The sequence below is a fragment of the Desmodus rotundus genome, chromosome 1, assembly GCF_022682495.2.
Source record: "Desmodus rotundus isolate HL8 chromosome 1, HLdesRot8A.1, whole genome shotgun sequence".
Taxonomy (NCBI): Eukaryota; Metazoa; Chordata; class Mammalia; order Chiroptera; family Phyllostomidae; genus Desmodus; species Desmodus rotundus.
Window position 1 is genome coordinate 19801989 of NC_071387.1, and position 15499 is coordinate 19817487.

The window sequence follows — 15499 nt, forward strand, 5'->3', positions numbered from 1 at the left end:
GTGTTATGTCAGAGCTGTTCAAAATGCCAGGGCTTCATGGTCCAGAACATGCCTGCATACGCTGCCCTGGAGGAACCCTGCCCCATACTGTGCTATGCCAGCCTTTACGCAGTATGCCACCCACACTGTAGGTCAGGTAGGTGGGCATGCAGCGTGCAGAGGCCTTTACATGCCGCATCTCCGTTCGATCCTCGCTGCACCATATGGAGTAGACAGGGAGCCATTACTCGCCCACTTTACAGATGTGGAGACGGAGGTTCTTTTTGCTCTTCTCAACCTGACTGATAGGTGTATGCTTGAGTCTATACAGATTTTGTGCTGATAGGGTCCACAGAGTACTATGACCTGATTGAACGATGATTAGCTACTTATCACTAAAGGGGCTTGGGTGTAGTTTTTGCTTTTAGAAGCTTGTTGGTAAATCCATAATTTGAGGAAACTTAATTTCATAATAGTCACTCACTGTGGTTTAGAAGCCTAATAACCTTGGAATTTTCCAGGCTCTGTCTTTCTCCTACATAGTCCATCATCATCCTTTGGTGGGCTTGGTCCGTGGTACCTCTGTGAAAGAGAAGGGAACACCTCTGTGGTTGGTTTTAGATGTTGCTTTTTTGAGGCCTGTACTGTGAGTCCCTTAAATTACTCAATCAAGTCTTAAAGATCCAGACGCAGTGTGGGGGCTGTGTCGTTGGGCCTAACCATAGTACTGAAACAGTGCTTTTCAGTGAGAAGAAGGGAAGAGGACTTTGAGTTCCTCAATGAAGCATCCATGCAGATTAGCTGTGGTGTCAGGCCACGGTGTTTCCCCCTTCCTGTCTCCAGTCTAGTAAAGCTCCTTGCATTCATTTTTTGGGAGAGATCTAAAATTTAGGCCTATCGGACTAGTTGATGAGACCATGGCTTTTATTTAAAAAATCTTGCTCTTCTTGAATTTACAAATTAGAAGAAATTATAAATAACAAATGACTGCATCTGACTACTGTCACTTTTGAACAAAGTCACACAGTTTGAGCAAGTCCATGAGAATAAGGATTTCCCTTCTACTGCCTGGCAGGAGCAAAAGATCATTTTGTTTTAAAGAAATCTATTGAGATGCATGTTGCTGGTATCTAATCAAGCTCTGAATTTGAGTTCAATCAGAGCTTTGATAAAAGGAAGGGGAAAGGAAACTTGAAAGAATGCTGTCCCATTCATGAAGGACTTGTATGTTTTAGTCCCCAAGAAAGTGGAATAATGGGACCATGCATGCTTCCCATCCAAGCATTTTCCACCCTGAGAATAGTTCCCTTCCTGGCTTCGCAATGAATAATGCATCATTTCGGAAACTCGAGAGGCATTCCTTTGATTTTCCTTTATGTTTAGCTTTCTCAGTGATTTTTGAGCAAGGCAAAGTGAGGACTTGGAATAAATACTTTATTAACAAATTTATTTGAAGTTCAAATAGCTTCTTGGCTCTTATCTCCTGATATTTGAAATATTTTTTTCTCTCTAAGGAAAGTTCAGGTATTGTATTTATTAGAAAATGAAGCACCTTGGACAGTTTTCAAAGTGAATGGCAGTTTAAAAGCAATACATGTTTGTGTTTTAGAACAAAGGGCTTTACAGGGATACTTTTCTTCTGTCTTTATTTTCATTTCTCTGCTAAAAAGGTTCAAAAAAGAAAGCTCACATTCAACACTCCTGGGCTGTTTGGAGACTAAATCTTGTTTGTTTACATTTTGTGGAACTCATTCCTTGAGGCTAGTCCAAGGCCACCACCACCCCGTCCAAGCCCGCATCCACCTAGGCCAGAGCCATTTAAATCTAAAAACTCAGAAGCTCTTCTGGGATCGTCTTTATTTGCTGTCTGCTCCTTGTGTAGCTTGCTACACATGTGGGGGAGATGTAATGGGACATGGCAGTGCCCACCCATTCTTTTGGCGCCTGTTCTCTTAGCTGAGGACCCCAGGTCATCCCAGGGTAACACGGTGGGTGATGGGAATGCTGTTTCACAACCTCCATTTTCCTCTGAAAGCCAAATGAGTGATTTCAGGAACTAAAGAGCTGGAATTAAGAATATAACCTATATCTCCATTCCTTTTACAGTTATAGTAAACTCTCAATGATTCAGAATAGTTGGGGAAGAAAGAGACTAAATAAAGTTGATCTAAATTGGTAAAACATCTAACGCATAAAATTTGGGTTAAAATATTTAATTTCAGTAATTTGAAGAAATGGGAATACCACAGTATTTTCTGGAACACGGACTGGGATTCAGCCACTAAAAGCAGAAGCTCTGGGGTTTGTCTCCCGTCTGCCCCTTTCTAGTATCACGGCTTTGAGCAAATTGCTTAACTTGCCTGGGTCTCAGTTTCTTCATCTGCAGGATGGGATAACAGTTTCTATCTCATTTGGCTGTTGTGTGGATTAAAGGAGTTCATATTCCAAAACCATATAGAAAAGCACCACGTAAGTGACTGTTGAATAAAAATAAAAGGAAACAAACATCTTATCCTTGGAAATTGCTATGTCCAAAGAGGCTCATGCTACTGAGCGGATACGAACAGTATGACTGTGATTGTTGTTACTGCTAAAGTGTCCTGAGTGATGTTTTTCTTAGCCCTCATTTACTCCTCACAACGAAGCTAATAAAGTAACTGTAATTGTTATTTTTAGAGGGGGAAACTGAGGTATGAAAAGTACTTTGCCTAAATTCACCCAGTTTAGTAAATGTCAGCAAGGGTGTGAGCCCAGTCGGCCTGAATCCAGAAACTGTACCTTAACTAACTATTAAACAACACTTGTTACAGTGCCGATCTTTTGCCTAAAAACAATATTATGATGTTAAGAACCATAGCTCTGCAAGTGTCAAAGTGTGTCACCTGAATGTAGTTTTTCATGTCTCAGTTGCTTAGCAACTCTGTCTTTTCAAAGTAATTATTATCATAAATGTCTCACAAATACTCAGTTTTAGTAAGGTCTGCATTAATAAAATTTTATTAAATTGATTATTTTATCACCATTAAAAGTTTTTCTGATTATTCAGACTATGAACATTTGATTTCAGATGGTGATCTGGTGGCTTTGAATTTCAGTATTTTTATATTAAACTGATATTATTTCACCTTGTGGTTGCTTGCTTCATAATTATATATATGTATTTTTTTGTCTTCTCTTTTTAAAATCCTCCCGATCTCTATCCCTGTCCCTGTAGGCGCCTTCATCATCTGCTGGACTCCTGGACTGGTCTTGTTGCTTCTTGACGTGTGCTGCCCACAATGTGATGTCCTGGCCTATGAGAAATTTTTCCTCCTGCTTGCTGAGTTCAACTCCGCCATGAACCCCATCATCTACTCCTACCGCGACAAGGAGATGAGCGCCACCTTTAGACAGATCCTCTGCTGCCAGCGCAGCGAGAACACCAGCGGCCCCACGGAAGGCTCCGACCGCTCAGCTTCCTCCCTCAACCACACCATCTTGGCCGGAGTTCACAGCAATGACCACTCTATGGTTTAGAAAGGAAAGGAAGAAGGCAGCCATCGTCCATTGAGGGACAAAGAGCCTCCCTCCACCCAAATGCCAGGGCAAGGTGTGGGGTGTCAGAGAGAGGAAAAAAAATTCATGTACGTAAACACTAACCAATGGCAGTATTTGTTCCCAGACCCAACAAGACTTGATATATATTGAAAATTAGCTCATGTGACAAACCTCATCGGGATCCCCATTCCTTCTGAAATCAGAAAGTGGAGACCTGATAATGGAATTTACAAATAGACGCTGGAGTGTCCATTTAGATAAATTACACTAACTAGACTTCAAAAGGTTTTGTGTGGCCTGGTGCAGGTCGGAGTAACTTCTGACTAATCGAATCCACAACTTCATTTACATACAGACTTCCCTTTTTTGTCGCTAAAGGATACATTTCATTTAATAAACATGTTTATGCCTATCAGCATACTCGTGATGGATAAGACTATAGACTTTTGGAACTACCATAACTTCCTTTTTTTCCTTGTGTAGGACAACTGTAAATTAGAATTATTTTGTTTTAGAAAGCATGCTTGAGTGTATGCATGCAGTATGCCTTATGTAAAAAAGATGCAAGGGTATTACTTTTAAATCCTCTAGAAAATAGAGGAACCTAGATGTCAAAGCCGGTATTTGTTTAGGCTATGAAATAAGACAATACTCTAATCACAATATTACCTTTTATTAAAGTGTTGTAACACCTATAAAACAAAAATGGGATGTAAGTTTATTATCAAAATAATATGTACTCTAAACAAGTCATAGAAAATACACAGTAATATTGTCCCCACATATTTATATCAAGTACATTCTAATTATTAGTACATCTGAGGAACTTTTAAATAGTCTGTGTTTTTCTGTATTATGGAATAATACATAGTCATTATAGAAAACTTGAAAAATGCAGACATGTATAACACAGAACATATAATTACTGATAATATCACAACCCAGAGGTAACCACCATTATCAGCTCTCCCCCCACTGTGCATGCCTATATATACATACTATGTGCCTTTTTATATAATTGGGATCATACATAAACAATTTTATAACCAGGTTATTTTTTCCCACTACAGAATTGCCGTATTTTCCTATGGCATTAAAAATTTTACAAAAACATAATTTTCGTGGTTATATAATATTCCATGTAATGGATGCAACTCAGTTTATTTACCACTTCCATATTGTTGATTACTTTGGTTATTTCTAATTTCCATTATTATACATGATGTTGCAAAAATTGTATGTACATAAAACTGCCCATATAATTGATTACTTAAGACTTGTTCCCATGAAGGATTTTTTTTTTAAATGTGAAATGTCTTTTTATACTCATACCTTTTATAAAAAGGGGTTTCCTTCTTTGCACCTCATGGGTGACAATTGTGAGGAAAGCCAGTTAAATTACCTTTTCACAAAGGAAGTCCAGCGGTTAGTTTAGGGTGACTTTTTTTTTATATACAGAACAAGATGGACTAGAAACGGTCAGCTGGCACAAATAACCAGGATACCCTAATTCATACGTACAGCAATTCCAATTTTATTTGAGGGACCGGTTATTCAGCTCTTGGTAGCCACACCTGTAATGTATCAATAGAATTCAAGAAAATGCAAAATCAAATGTGCCAAGTGAATAAAGGATCTTCCTATTAAGTATCTTGGGACCCTTCTGTAGCAAATTGGTTGAGTGTCAATATGTGACTGGATACTGTGTATTCTCTCAGAATCACCCCAGATAGACTGCTGCCATATTCGGTGATACCTATGTAATTCATTGTCTAGGAAAACTAGTGATTGCACCAGTTCGTTATAATAAATAACCAGTGAAGTCACAGCCACGAAGCCGGCCTGGGAAAGTCGGGAGGATGTTCCAGAGGAAGATGTCCAGAAGGAGGAGGATTGCCTGGGGAGGGGGAAGTCCGTGCATAGTCACCACTGGCACAGAGGGCAGACGTGTGAAGTGCCCAAAGTGAAAAGAATATGGATGACCTGTTGGCAGAAAGGTGTTTGCACATACTTTATACAATACGCAGAGCATTTTATATCGGAAGTGAACGAAATGAACTTGGACTTTTACCCATGTGCATGTATCCTGAAGGTGATATGGACTATTTGACATTAAAATCATACTAATTGGACCTTAATAAATCCTTCTCAATCAGTGTTTGGCAATGTGTGGTTCTGGTCAGTGCTATTCTCTTGTTCAAGTCTTTGGTTTGCATTGCACGGCGCCTTTCTTCCTGTGACCTTCCTTATTTCTGGCTTCTGAGGTGAAGCTCCCACCATGTGCTTCCCCAGCTCAGAACTGCTTTTTTCAATCTGAGTAATATGTTTTTCCAGTGTCCAGTTTATGTTGCATTAAAGTCTGAGGGACAATACATTACTTCAACAGTATAACCGTTAGAGTAAGTTCTTTTGGAAAAAACCCCCGATTTTATAAGACCTTTATGATGGCTTATGAAAAACTCTAACTAGGAGTTTATAACGTCACATGGTCTTTATGCTTATAGATTTAGTATTGAGATAAAAATGATAGATATCTTCCCATTATATGCTACTTATATTCTTTTCAATATATTGCTAAGATTTTGGAAAACAATAAAATGTTTATTCAAATGACTGTCTTAATGAATATTTGGGAGAGAATTCTGTACCTTTACATTTAGGTGGACGTTAAGATTTCTTAGAACTCTTCACAAATTAGCTACCGCTCACATATACTAGTCCCCTCTTCTCCATAGCACCACTTGCCATGGTTTCAGTTCCCATGGTCAACCATGGTCTGAAAGTAAATGGAAAATTCCAGAACTAATTCATAAGTTATAGTCGCATGCTGTTCTAAGCAGCGGGATGGAATCTCGAGTGACCTGCTTCGTCCCACCACAACATGAGCCCTCCTTGTGTTCGGCATCCCCGCACTGAGTGCTCTCTCCCTGCAGTCTGGTCCTCACTTGGTGGCCATTGTGGCTATCAGAGGGACTGTCACAGCAGTGTGGTCAAGTCACCCTTATTTTGCTTTTTAATGACCCCAGAGTGCAAGAGTAGAGGTGCTGTGGGTATGCCAAAGAGAAGCTGTGATGTGCTTCCTGTAAGTGAAAAGGTGGAAGTTCTTAAGAAGGGAAGAAAAAAATCACAAGCTGAGGTTTCTAAGATCTACGGTAAAAGCAAATCTGTGAAATACAATATTTTGAGAGAGAAGGACCACATTCATATAACATTACAGTATATTGTAATAAATAACTTCTGTTTTATTATTAGTTGTTATTCGCTTACTGTGTTTATAAATTTTTATTGGCAGGTATGTATAAGAAAAATGTTGTACATATAGAGTTCAGTACTTTCTGTGGTTTTAGGCATCCACTGGGGGACTTGGAACGTATCCCTAAGGATAAGAAAGGATTACTGTATTACCTTTTTTCATATAGGAAGCCAATAATTTTTATGTTCAGCTAATGTTACACAATTAATGAGTCCTATTGGTTTTTGCATTCTCTTTCCTAATTATTGTTTTAGGTTATACTCTTCATCTAATTTATTCCATTATTTTCTCAATTCCTAAAATGTCAAGGTGTGATATTTCTAGCCCTTCTTTTTAAACCCAGAGTGTGATTCATGCTAGAGAACAACTGTAGAAACATGTATTTATCAGGTCTCTTCATACCAAGGTGAGCAGAAATTTGTTTATGTAAAGATCTTTGGAAACTAATTTTTTATTTGTTAACAAAGTATGCTTCACCTGATCCCCAACCCTCAGTGGGACTGGGCTTCATCTGTGTGTTGGGATGGTTTGGATTTAGGCACCATCTGACGGGAGACATGTGTGGAATCAGAAGAGTCAGAATGGGCTCCAAAGCAGGGGCCATTCATGCTGTAATGTTCTCCTGTACCTTGTATAATCCACATAGTAAACCTCTCATTCTGCCCTCAGATTTATAATGCTCAGACTCACAGATTATTCACTAATAAGCTGTTTAATGATGTGATATGTAAAGGCCATTTTTAAATGTAAGGCAGAGGTTGGCAAAGGAAGACACACTGGCCAAATCCACCTGTTGCTGCTGTATGACTTGTGTGGTAGGGATGGGTTTTACATCTTTAAGTGACTGGGGAAAAGAATATGTTGTGATGCAGGAGAATGATATGAACTTCAAATGTGAGTGTTCGTAAGTGAAGTTTTCCTGGAGCACAGCTGCACTCACTGGCTTAGGTTTTGTCCGTGGCTGCTCTTGTCCTACAACAGCACAACCGAAGAACGGCAGCGGGGCCTGTTTCTCAGTCTCTAAAATACTTACTGTCTGAGTCTTTACGGAAAAAGTGTGCCAGCCTATGATTTAGAAAATTCCATTTTTAATCAGGCTATCCTCATTTTACCATATGCTTATTGGAAGAGAAGAGAGAAATTGGGCACACTATCACCTCTTCAGCGTTAAACTGCAGAGCAAATAACCACAACTGCACTTTTAATAATAAACATAATTTTATGTTGAAACAATCTCAAGCTGACAGAAAAGTTTGCTGGATTTCTAGAACATCTTTCCCGGACCACTTATAAGTTGCCAGCATGGTGGCCCGTCACCTGTGGGTCCTGTGTGGTTCTTACAGACGAGGACATCATCTTCAATCCCCTCCAGGCAATCATCAAAATCAGGAAGTTAACACAGATGCATAAACTAACACGTAGTTCACAGACCCCGCTCAAGTTTAGCCTATTTTTTCCAATAACAGCAAAAGAATCCCGTCTAGGATTACTGGTGTCCTATCTCTTACGTCTTCAATCTCGAGCAGTCCCACAGTGTTTTCCTGACCTTCATGTCCTTGACGTTTAAAGAGCACAGGTCAGTTAGTTTATAGAATGTCCCTCAACCTGCGCGTGTCTGATATTTCCTCATGATTAGAACCACATTGTTTATCTTGAACAAAACAACACAGAAGTGTGGTGGCGGTTCTCACTGCATCCTGGGGTGGAACACATGATGTTGACTGGTTCCTTTATTTAGTGACGTTAACTCTGATTGCTTGCCTAAGGTGTTTCTGCCAGGTTTCTCCACTGTGAGAAAATCTACTTTTTTCCCCCTTTGTAATAAGGATTTTGTGGGAAATATTCTGTTCCTCATCAAAGTTTGACATCTAGTCTCAGCATCCATTAATATGGCTTGGAGGAATTAATCATTACATTAATGGTTGCCAAATGAATTTCTTTTCTCTTTAAAAATGCATTAGTTAGCTCTCTACTGTGAGAAGAATTTTTGTCCTCTCTTATTTAATTATTTATATCAGTATGAGCTCATGAATTCTGATTTTAGTCAATTAGTTGCAATGTTGCTATCATTTTAAAATTAAACTTTACTTTGTAAATAATTTTGGGCTCATGTGCAGTTGTAAAAAATAATATGGAGAGATCCCGCTACACTTGACCCAGTTTCCCCTAGTGTTGATACTTGCAAAAGCACAGTGTAACATCACAACCAGGATCCTGACATTGACACAATGAAGGTACAGAACAGTTCTATCTCCACAACGATCCTTCCTGTTCACTTTTATAACTACAATCAGTCCCCATCCCCCCTCCTGACCCTTAGCCACCACTAAACCTTCCCTCCATTTCTTCAATTACATTTGAACCATATTTTTTATACTGAAGCTTCTAAAATTACTTTATAACAGGGGTTTCAGGGTGTGAGGCTGATATATTGGGTTGGACAAAAAGTCCATTTAGTTTTTTCCATAAAATAAAACACATTTTTCATTTTCACCAATAACTTTGGTTTGGATATTTTGAGTATGTCGGCTATCTCCCACGTGGAGTAACGTTGATTGTTCTCAGCTAGTGTCTGGATTTGATCGCTGTCAACTTCAGCTGGTCTGCTGGACTGTGGAGCATCGTCCAGCAAGAAATCTCCAGCATGAAACTTTGCAAGCCACTTTTGACATGTTCGATCAGTCACAGCGCCTTCTCCATACACTGCACAAATCTTTCCTTCTTGTGTTTCTTGAAATACTTATGCATCAAATGCTGAAAATATTGCATATTTTCTTCCATCTTCAATATTAAAATGGCTACATAAAAATTCACCGATTTTGATGTTCTGTTTTAAATGCATGCTGATGTGACAGCTGTCATAATACAATCTAACAAAATTGTTTTGAATGCGGTTCTGGACAACTAAACACTACTAGAGCCATCTTATGAAAAAAAACAAATGAACTTTTTGGCCAACCCAATACTTCCTTAGGGGGTGTGTGTGCGTGTAGTCTGTCCAGAGAGAGAAAGGGAATTTTGTGAATATAAAAGCTGCAGAAATATGTAAGTATTTTAAGGAATACAGAAATGAAAAAGTATAAAGTAAAAATCTCTCTTTGAAGGCTTCGTAGGATGGAAACCAGACCACAGCTATTTGTTAGCTCGTGTTATCCAATAAAAGGTAAACGTAGGCATTCACTGAATGACTTTAAGTTTTGTTTTGTGGAACTCTTGGTGTCTTCCCATTAGCATCAGGGGGGCGAGGGTTTGTTTTGCTTTGTATGACATTGTTTATCATTGGTTTGCATCTTATCTCTTAGCTTGCATTTCCTTTTCAGAAAAGGAATCTTGTTTTATTCTATGTTCTGCAACTCACACAGCATAGTGCTAAGAAGTACTTAATACTTATTTGTTTAAATAAAATAAAATGTGTGAGCCACAAGTAAAGGCACTCTTCACCAAGAAATATTCCTTAGTTCCGTAACCCTGGTCAAGGTTTTCCTCCACGTTTAAGAATATTGCAGTCAAAATTAAGGAGGAACATGAAAAACCAAGGTCAAGGCCTTTGGATGATAGAATGTTTTATCAAGATTCATTTGTGCTTTCTGAAGTGTGTTTTGTTTAACACACTTATTTTGGTATGCTTTGCTGAGGTTTTTAATATTCCTCGAGGTTGGATCTGTAATGTGACCTACATCTTATAGAAGACAATCAGACAATTTGCATTTTGATCTTCTCAAAAACCCTGTTACATATGAGGGGACTGTGTCTCAGCAAAAAACTTGGGGACCTAATTTTTGTTGTATACCAAATTATTTAAACCTAAATAATTATAAACCATAATTTCTCATAAGCATTTATCTATGTTTGGCTGCCCAAGAGGTTATGCATCCCTTCTGAGGTATGGCACATTACATTTTATAAAATCCTTTAAAGAACTTAACACAGTAAAAGTGATAGAAGGTAACATAAACTCATCAGCAGGTGCATGAATTGTTCCTTCTGGTGCTCACGTTGTTGCAGGCGTGTCTATTCCCATGTTAGATTATAAATTCTTTGAGAATGAGATAATCTTGTACTTTCCCTCTCCTTTTTCTGATCAAAATGACTAGAACAAAACCAAAAATAGGGTGCCATCTCAAATGATTCTTGCCTGAGAACTGTAAGACCATAATTAGGTGTTGTTATAACTATTGCTCATTCTTAAGTTTATTCATTCACTCTCTTTTTGACGGCCCTCTCTATACTAGGTCCTTAGAATGCTGCTGTGAATGAGATATGCAAGATTTCAAATGGAGCTTAGATTTTAGTAGGAATGAGGGAGAAAATGTGGAGAAACAAGTTAAAAGAAAAATTACTAATTGTGTTAAGAATTATGAAGGAAACTATGGCATGACATATAAATTAGGGAAAATAAAAGGGATAGAGAAGGCAGGAGAGTAACTCCCTTTGGAAGGATAGGCTAGGAAGGCTTCATTTTAGGACAGGAACTGTCCTTTGTCCCCTCCAAGCCCTCACTTTGGGCCTGACTTGCTCAACCGTGTGGCTCAGTCAAGCTCTCAAACTTGCAACCTCTCCTAACCAGTGCACATCACACATCCCGTTAGTAAAATGAGCACACATATAGCATAAGCAGATAGGAATTCCAGGCAAGATGTGCAAATCCTTGGGGAGAGAATGCATGTCATTTGGAAAGAAAGGCATGTATAGACTGTGAGAATGAGGCATGAAAGACAGGCAGGCATGATCTCTGGAGTAATTTTGAAGTTCATTTTATCCTGAGAATCATGAGCGATGAGTGAAAGGATTGAGTGAAGAGGCAGCACAGTCTGGCTCACGCTTCAGAATAAATTGAACAGAAGGCGCCCTGGAAGAAAAACACAAGGTGGGAAGCTGTCACATTAACTGAGATGAAAGATGAAAGTGGTAATGAAGGTGTAGAGGAGATGGGTGGATTCAAGAGGTGTTTTGGATCTGGTGATTGTATGGATGAGGTCAGAATCTGGCCACTGGGTGGATGGGGATATGTTATGGTGAGGTAAGAATCAGTCTGAGGAGCAAGTTTACTGGGAAAGGATATTGAGTAGGTTTTTAAAGATCTATGAGCTATCCAAGGAGAACTTTGCAGTAGGGAGGTGGCTGTGTGATACACGAAGCTCAGGTTACATCTCTGGACTGATGACCTACTTTTTGGAGTCTGAGTACTGCTGATTTCCTGCCCCATTCCTCCTTAAGGCAGGAGGCACAAGGCCTTTGATCAGTTTGAATAGGAAGGGAAAAAAGGAAGGAAACGGAGAAATAAAAGAGTAAAACTTAGTAACTGAAAATATTATCTAGAACTTTGTGGAGATGTTTCCTTTTGACAAAATAAGGTAGCTATATATAACATATTCAGGGTTTTGGGTTTTTTTTTTTTTACTTGATAATACATTACAGAGATCTACCTAAGGTTGATAAATATGTACCTACTTCACTGTATAGATGCGGCAGAGATATTTAGAGCTCATAAGTATGTTATTTTCTCCTCATTCCTGGGCTCTTGGAAAGCTACAATTCTTTAGGCAGGTTCATGTAATTAGTTATGGCCAGTGGACTGTGAGTGGGTGTGACAATGTCATTTCCGGGCTGAGGAAGTAAAAAGCCCCTGTGCTCTTTCTCCGTATATTTCCCCCCCTGAGCCAAGCACAGAGATACGAACATGAGGAGAGTGAAGTCCTCATCAGCCTGGGACCTTGAGTGACTATGCAGAGCAAAATTCCCACCAACTCATACTGAATGTATAGCATGGCCAAGAAATAGATATTTGCTGTGTTTATGGTGAGATTTTGTGGTTCATTTTTTGTAACATAACCTATCTTATACTGACTAACAAATAGTATTAAATGTTGATGAATATTATGATACTTCCTATTTTTTTTTGTTTTTCTGGATGTAGAGAATATACATTGAAAATTTTTACATTGGTAAAATAAATACCAAAAAAGATTGTACCAGGTTGCAGTCCTATGATGTATAAGAATATTTTTATCTATATCTTCACCATAACTGGATGCTATCAGTTTTTGAAATTCCATTACTTAAAAGAGAATTTGGATGGAAAATCTCCAAATACTTGGAGATAAATCACTTCTAAGTAACATATAGGTAAAAGAAGAAATCTGAAAAGAAATTGTAAATATTTTAAACTAAATACAATGTATGTACACCTCATCAAAATTTGTGGGGTGCAGTGAAAACAGTGCTTAGAGGGAAATTTGTAGCAGTGACTTTGCATATTAAAAAAAAGAAAGGGCTAAAACCATCTGAGCTTTCAGCTTAGAAAACTACTAGAAGATGAGCAATGAAAACCAAAGTAAGCAGAAGAAAATAAGACTGGAGCAAAAAATCAATAAAATTGAAAACAAAACAAAACAGAAAACCAGTAGAGAAAATCAATGGAACCCAATACTAGTTCTTTAAAAAGATCAATAAATTGATAAGCCTGTAACCAGACTAAGAAAAAAAGGACATAAATTACTAATATCAAAAGGGAGTGAGTGGAGGCGTAGAGAGTATAGGGAGAATACATGGTAATGGAAAAATGAACTATTAAAAAATGGAAGAGGGGACATCACTACAGAACTCGTGGACATTAAAGGATAATGCAGGAATACTATGAACAGCCCCGTGCTCACAAAACTGATAACCTAGGTGGAATGTATCAGTTCCTCGAAAGACAGTCTGCTCACACGAAGAAGAAATGGACACCTTGAATAGGTCTGTATCTACTAAAGAAAATGAATCACTGATCAATAACCTTACAGAGAGCCTCAGGCCCAGATTCTTCACTGGTGAATTCTACTTAAGGAGGAAATTATATCATTTCTCTACAGTCTTTCAGAAAATAGAAGCAGAAGGAATACTTGCTAACTCATTGTATGAAAGCAGCATTACCCTCATACTAAAACCAGACAAAGATATTACAAGAAGAGAAAACTAGAGACCAGTGTTTCTCATGAACATAGATGCGAAAATCCTCAGTAAGATATTAGCAAATTGAATCTAACCATGTATAAAAAGAATTGTACACCATGACCAAGTAGAATTTGTTTCGGGTATGAAAGACTTGTTAAACATAAAAAAAAAAAACAATTAATGTAATCCATCATAGCAACAGGTAAAAAGAAGAAAAATATTATTATATCAATAGATGCAGGAAAAGCATTTGACAAAACCCAGAACCCATTCATGACAAATAACTCTCAGTAAACTAGGAGTAGAGGAAAATTCTTCCACTTAACATAGAATATTTACCAAAAAAAGCTACAGCAAACACCATACTTAATGATAAGAAACTTAGTTTTCTCACTAAGATTGGGTACAAGGCAAAGATGTCTTCTCTCACCATTCCTTTTCAACGCCAAAGTGGAAATCATAGCTAATGTACTAAGACAAGAAAAGGAAATAAAAGGTGTATAGATTAGGAAAGAAGAAATCAAAATGTCTTATTTTGCAGGTGTCATGGTGGCCTATGTAGAAACCAGAAACAAATCAATAACAACAACAATAACAAAAGGAAGTGGAATAATAAATGATTACAGTAATGCTGTAAGATACAAGAGTAGTGTGCAAAAATCAATCACTTTCCTATATGTCAGCAATGAACAGGTGGAATTTGAAATTCAAAACAAAATATCATTGGTAGTAGCACTGAAGGAAATTAAGTAGTTCAGTATAAATTAACAAAACATGTACAAGATCTATATGAGGAAAACTACAAAACTCTAATGAAAGAAATCAAAGAACTAAATAAGTGGGGAGATATTCCATGTTCATATATAGTAACTCAATATTATTATGATGTCAGTTTTCCCCACATTGATCTATAGATTCAAAGCCACCCCAACCCAAATCCCAGCAAGGCATTTTGTAGATACTGACAAAATGGTTCTGAATTGTTTATAGAGAGGCAAAAGACCTGGAATTGCCAACACAATGTTGAAGTTCAAGAAAACCAAAGTTGGAAAAGTGATACTCTCCAACCTCAAGATTTACTATAAAGCCACAGTCACCGAGAAGGTCTGCTGTTGGTGAAAGACTAGACAAACAAGTACATGGAACAGAACAGGAAGCCTAGGAATACACCCACATAGATATAGTCAACTGATTTTTAACAAAGGAACAAAGGCAATACAATGGAATGAAGATAGTCTTTTCAACAAATGGTCCTGGAACAACTGAATGTCTGCATGCAGAAATGTGGCTCTCATACAGACGTTACAGAGTTCATGAGAACTAACTTGAAATGGGGCTTACATGTAAACACAAAACTGTAAAATTCCTAGAAGTTAACAAAGGAGAAAATCTAGATGACCTTGAGTCTGGCAATGACTTTATAGCTAAAACACCAAAGGCATGATCTGTGAATGAAATAATTGACAAACTAGATTCACTAAAATTTAAAACATCTGCTCTGCAAAAGACACTGTCAGAGAATGAGAAGACGAGCCACAGACTGGGAGAAAATATTAGCAAAACACACATTTGATAAAGGACTGTTATCGAAAATATACAAAGAATTCTTAAAACTCAGCAATAAACTGCAATTTAAAAAATGGAATTGAACAACAATAAAATAATTTCTTAAAAAATAGGCAAAAGACCTGAAGTGGCACCTCACCAAAGAAGATATATAGATGGAAAATAAATACATAAAAAGATATTCAAGATCATATGTTCTTAAGAAATTACAAATTGAAGGAACAATGA

General features: G+C 37.8%; 1 protein-coding gene across 1 annotated transcript in view; it reads left to right on the forward strand.

The window, feature by feature from the left end:
• LPAR1 (lysophosphatidic acid receptor 1) overlaps positions 1-3934 on the forward strand; it is a 130065-nt gene extending 126131 nt beyond the window's left edge. Inside the window, exon 4 of the mRNA XM_024560077.3 lies at positions 3194-3934. Coding sequence (XP_024415845.2) covers positions 3194-3495 — 302 coding nt within the window. The 3' untranslated portion in view covers positions 3496-3934. The remainder of the gene's footprint in view (positions 1-3193) is intronic.
• The last annotated feature ends 11565 nt before the right edge of the window (positions 3935-15499 follow it).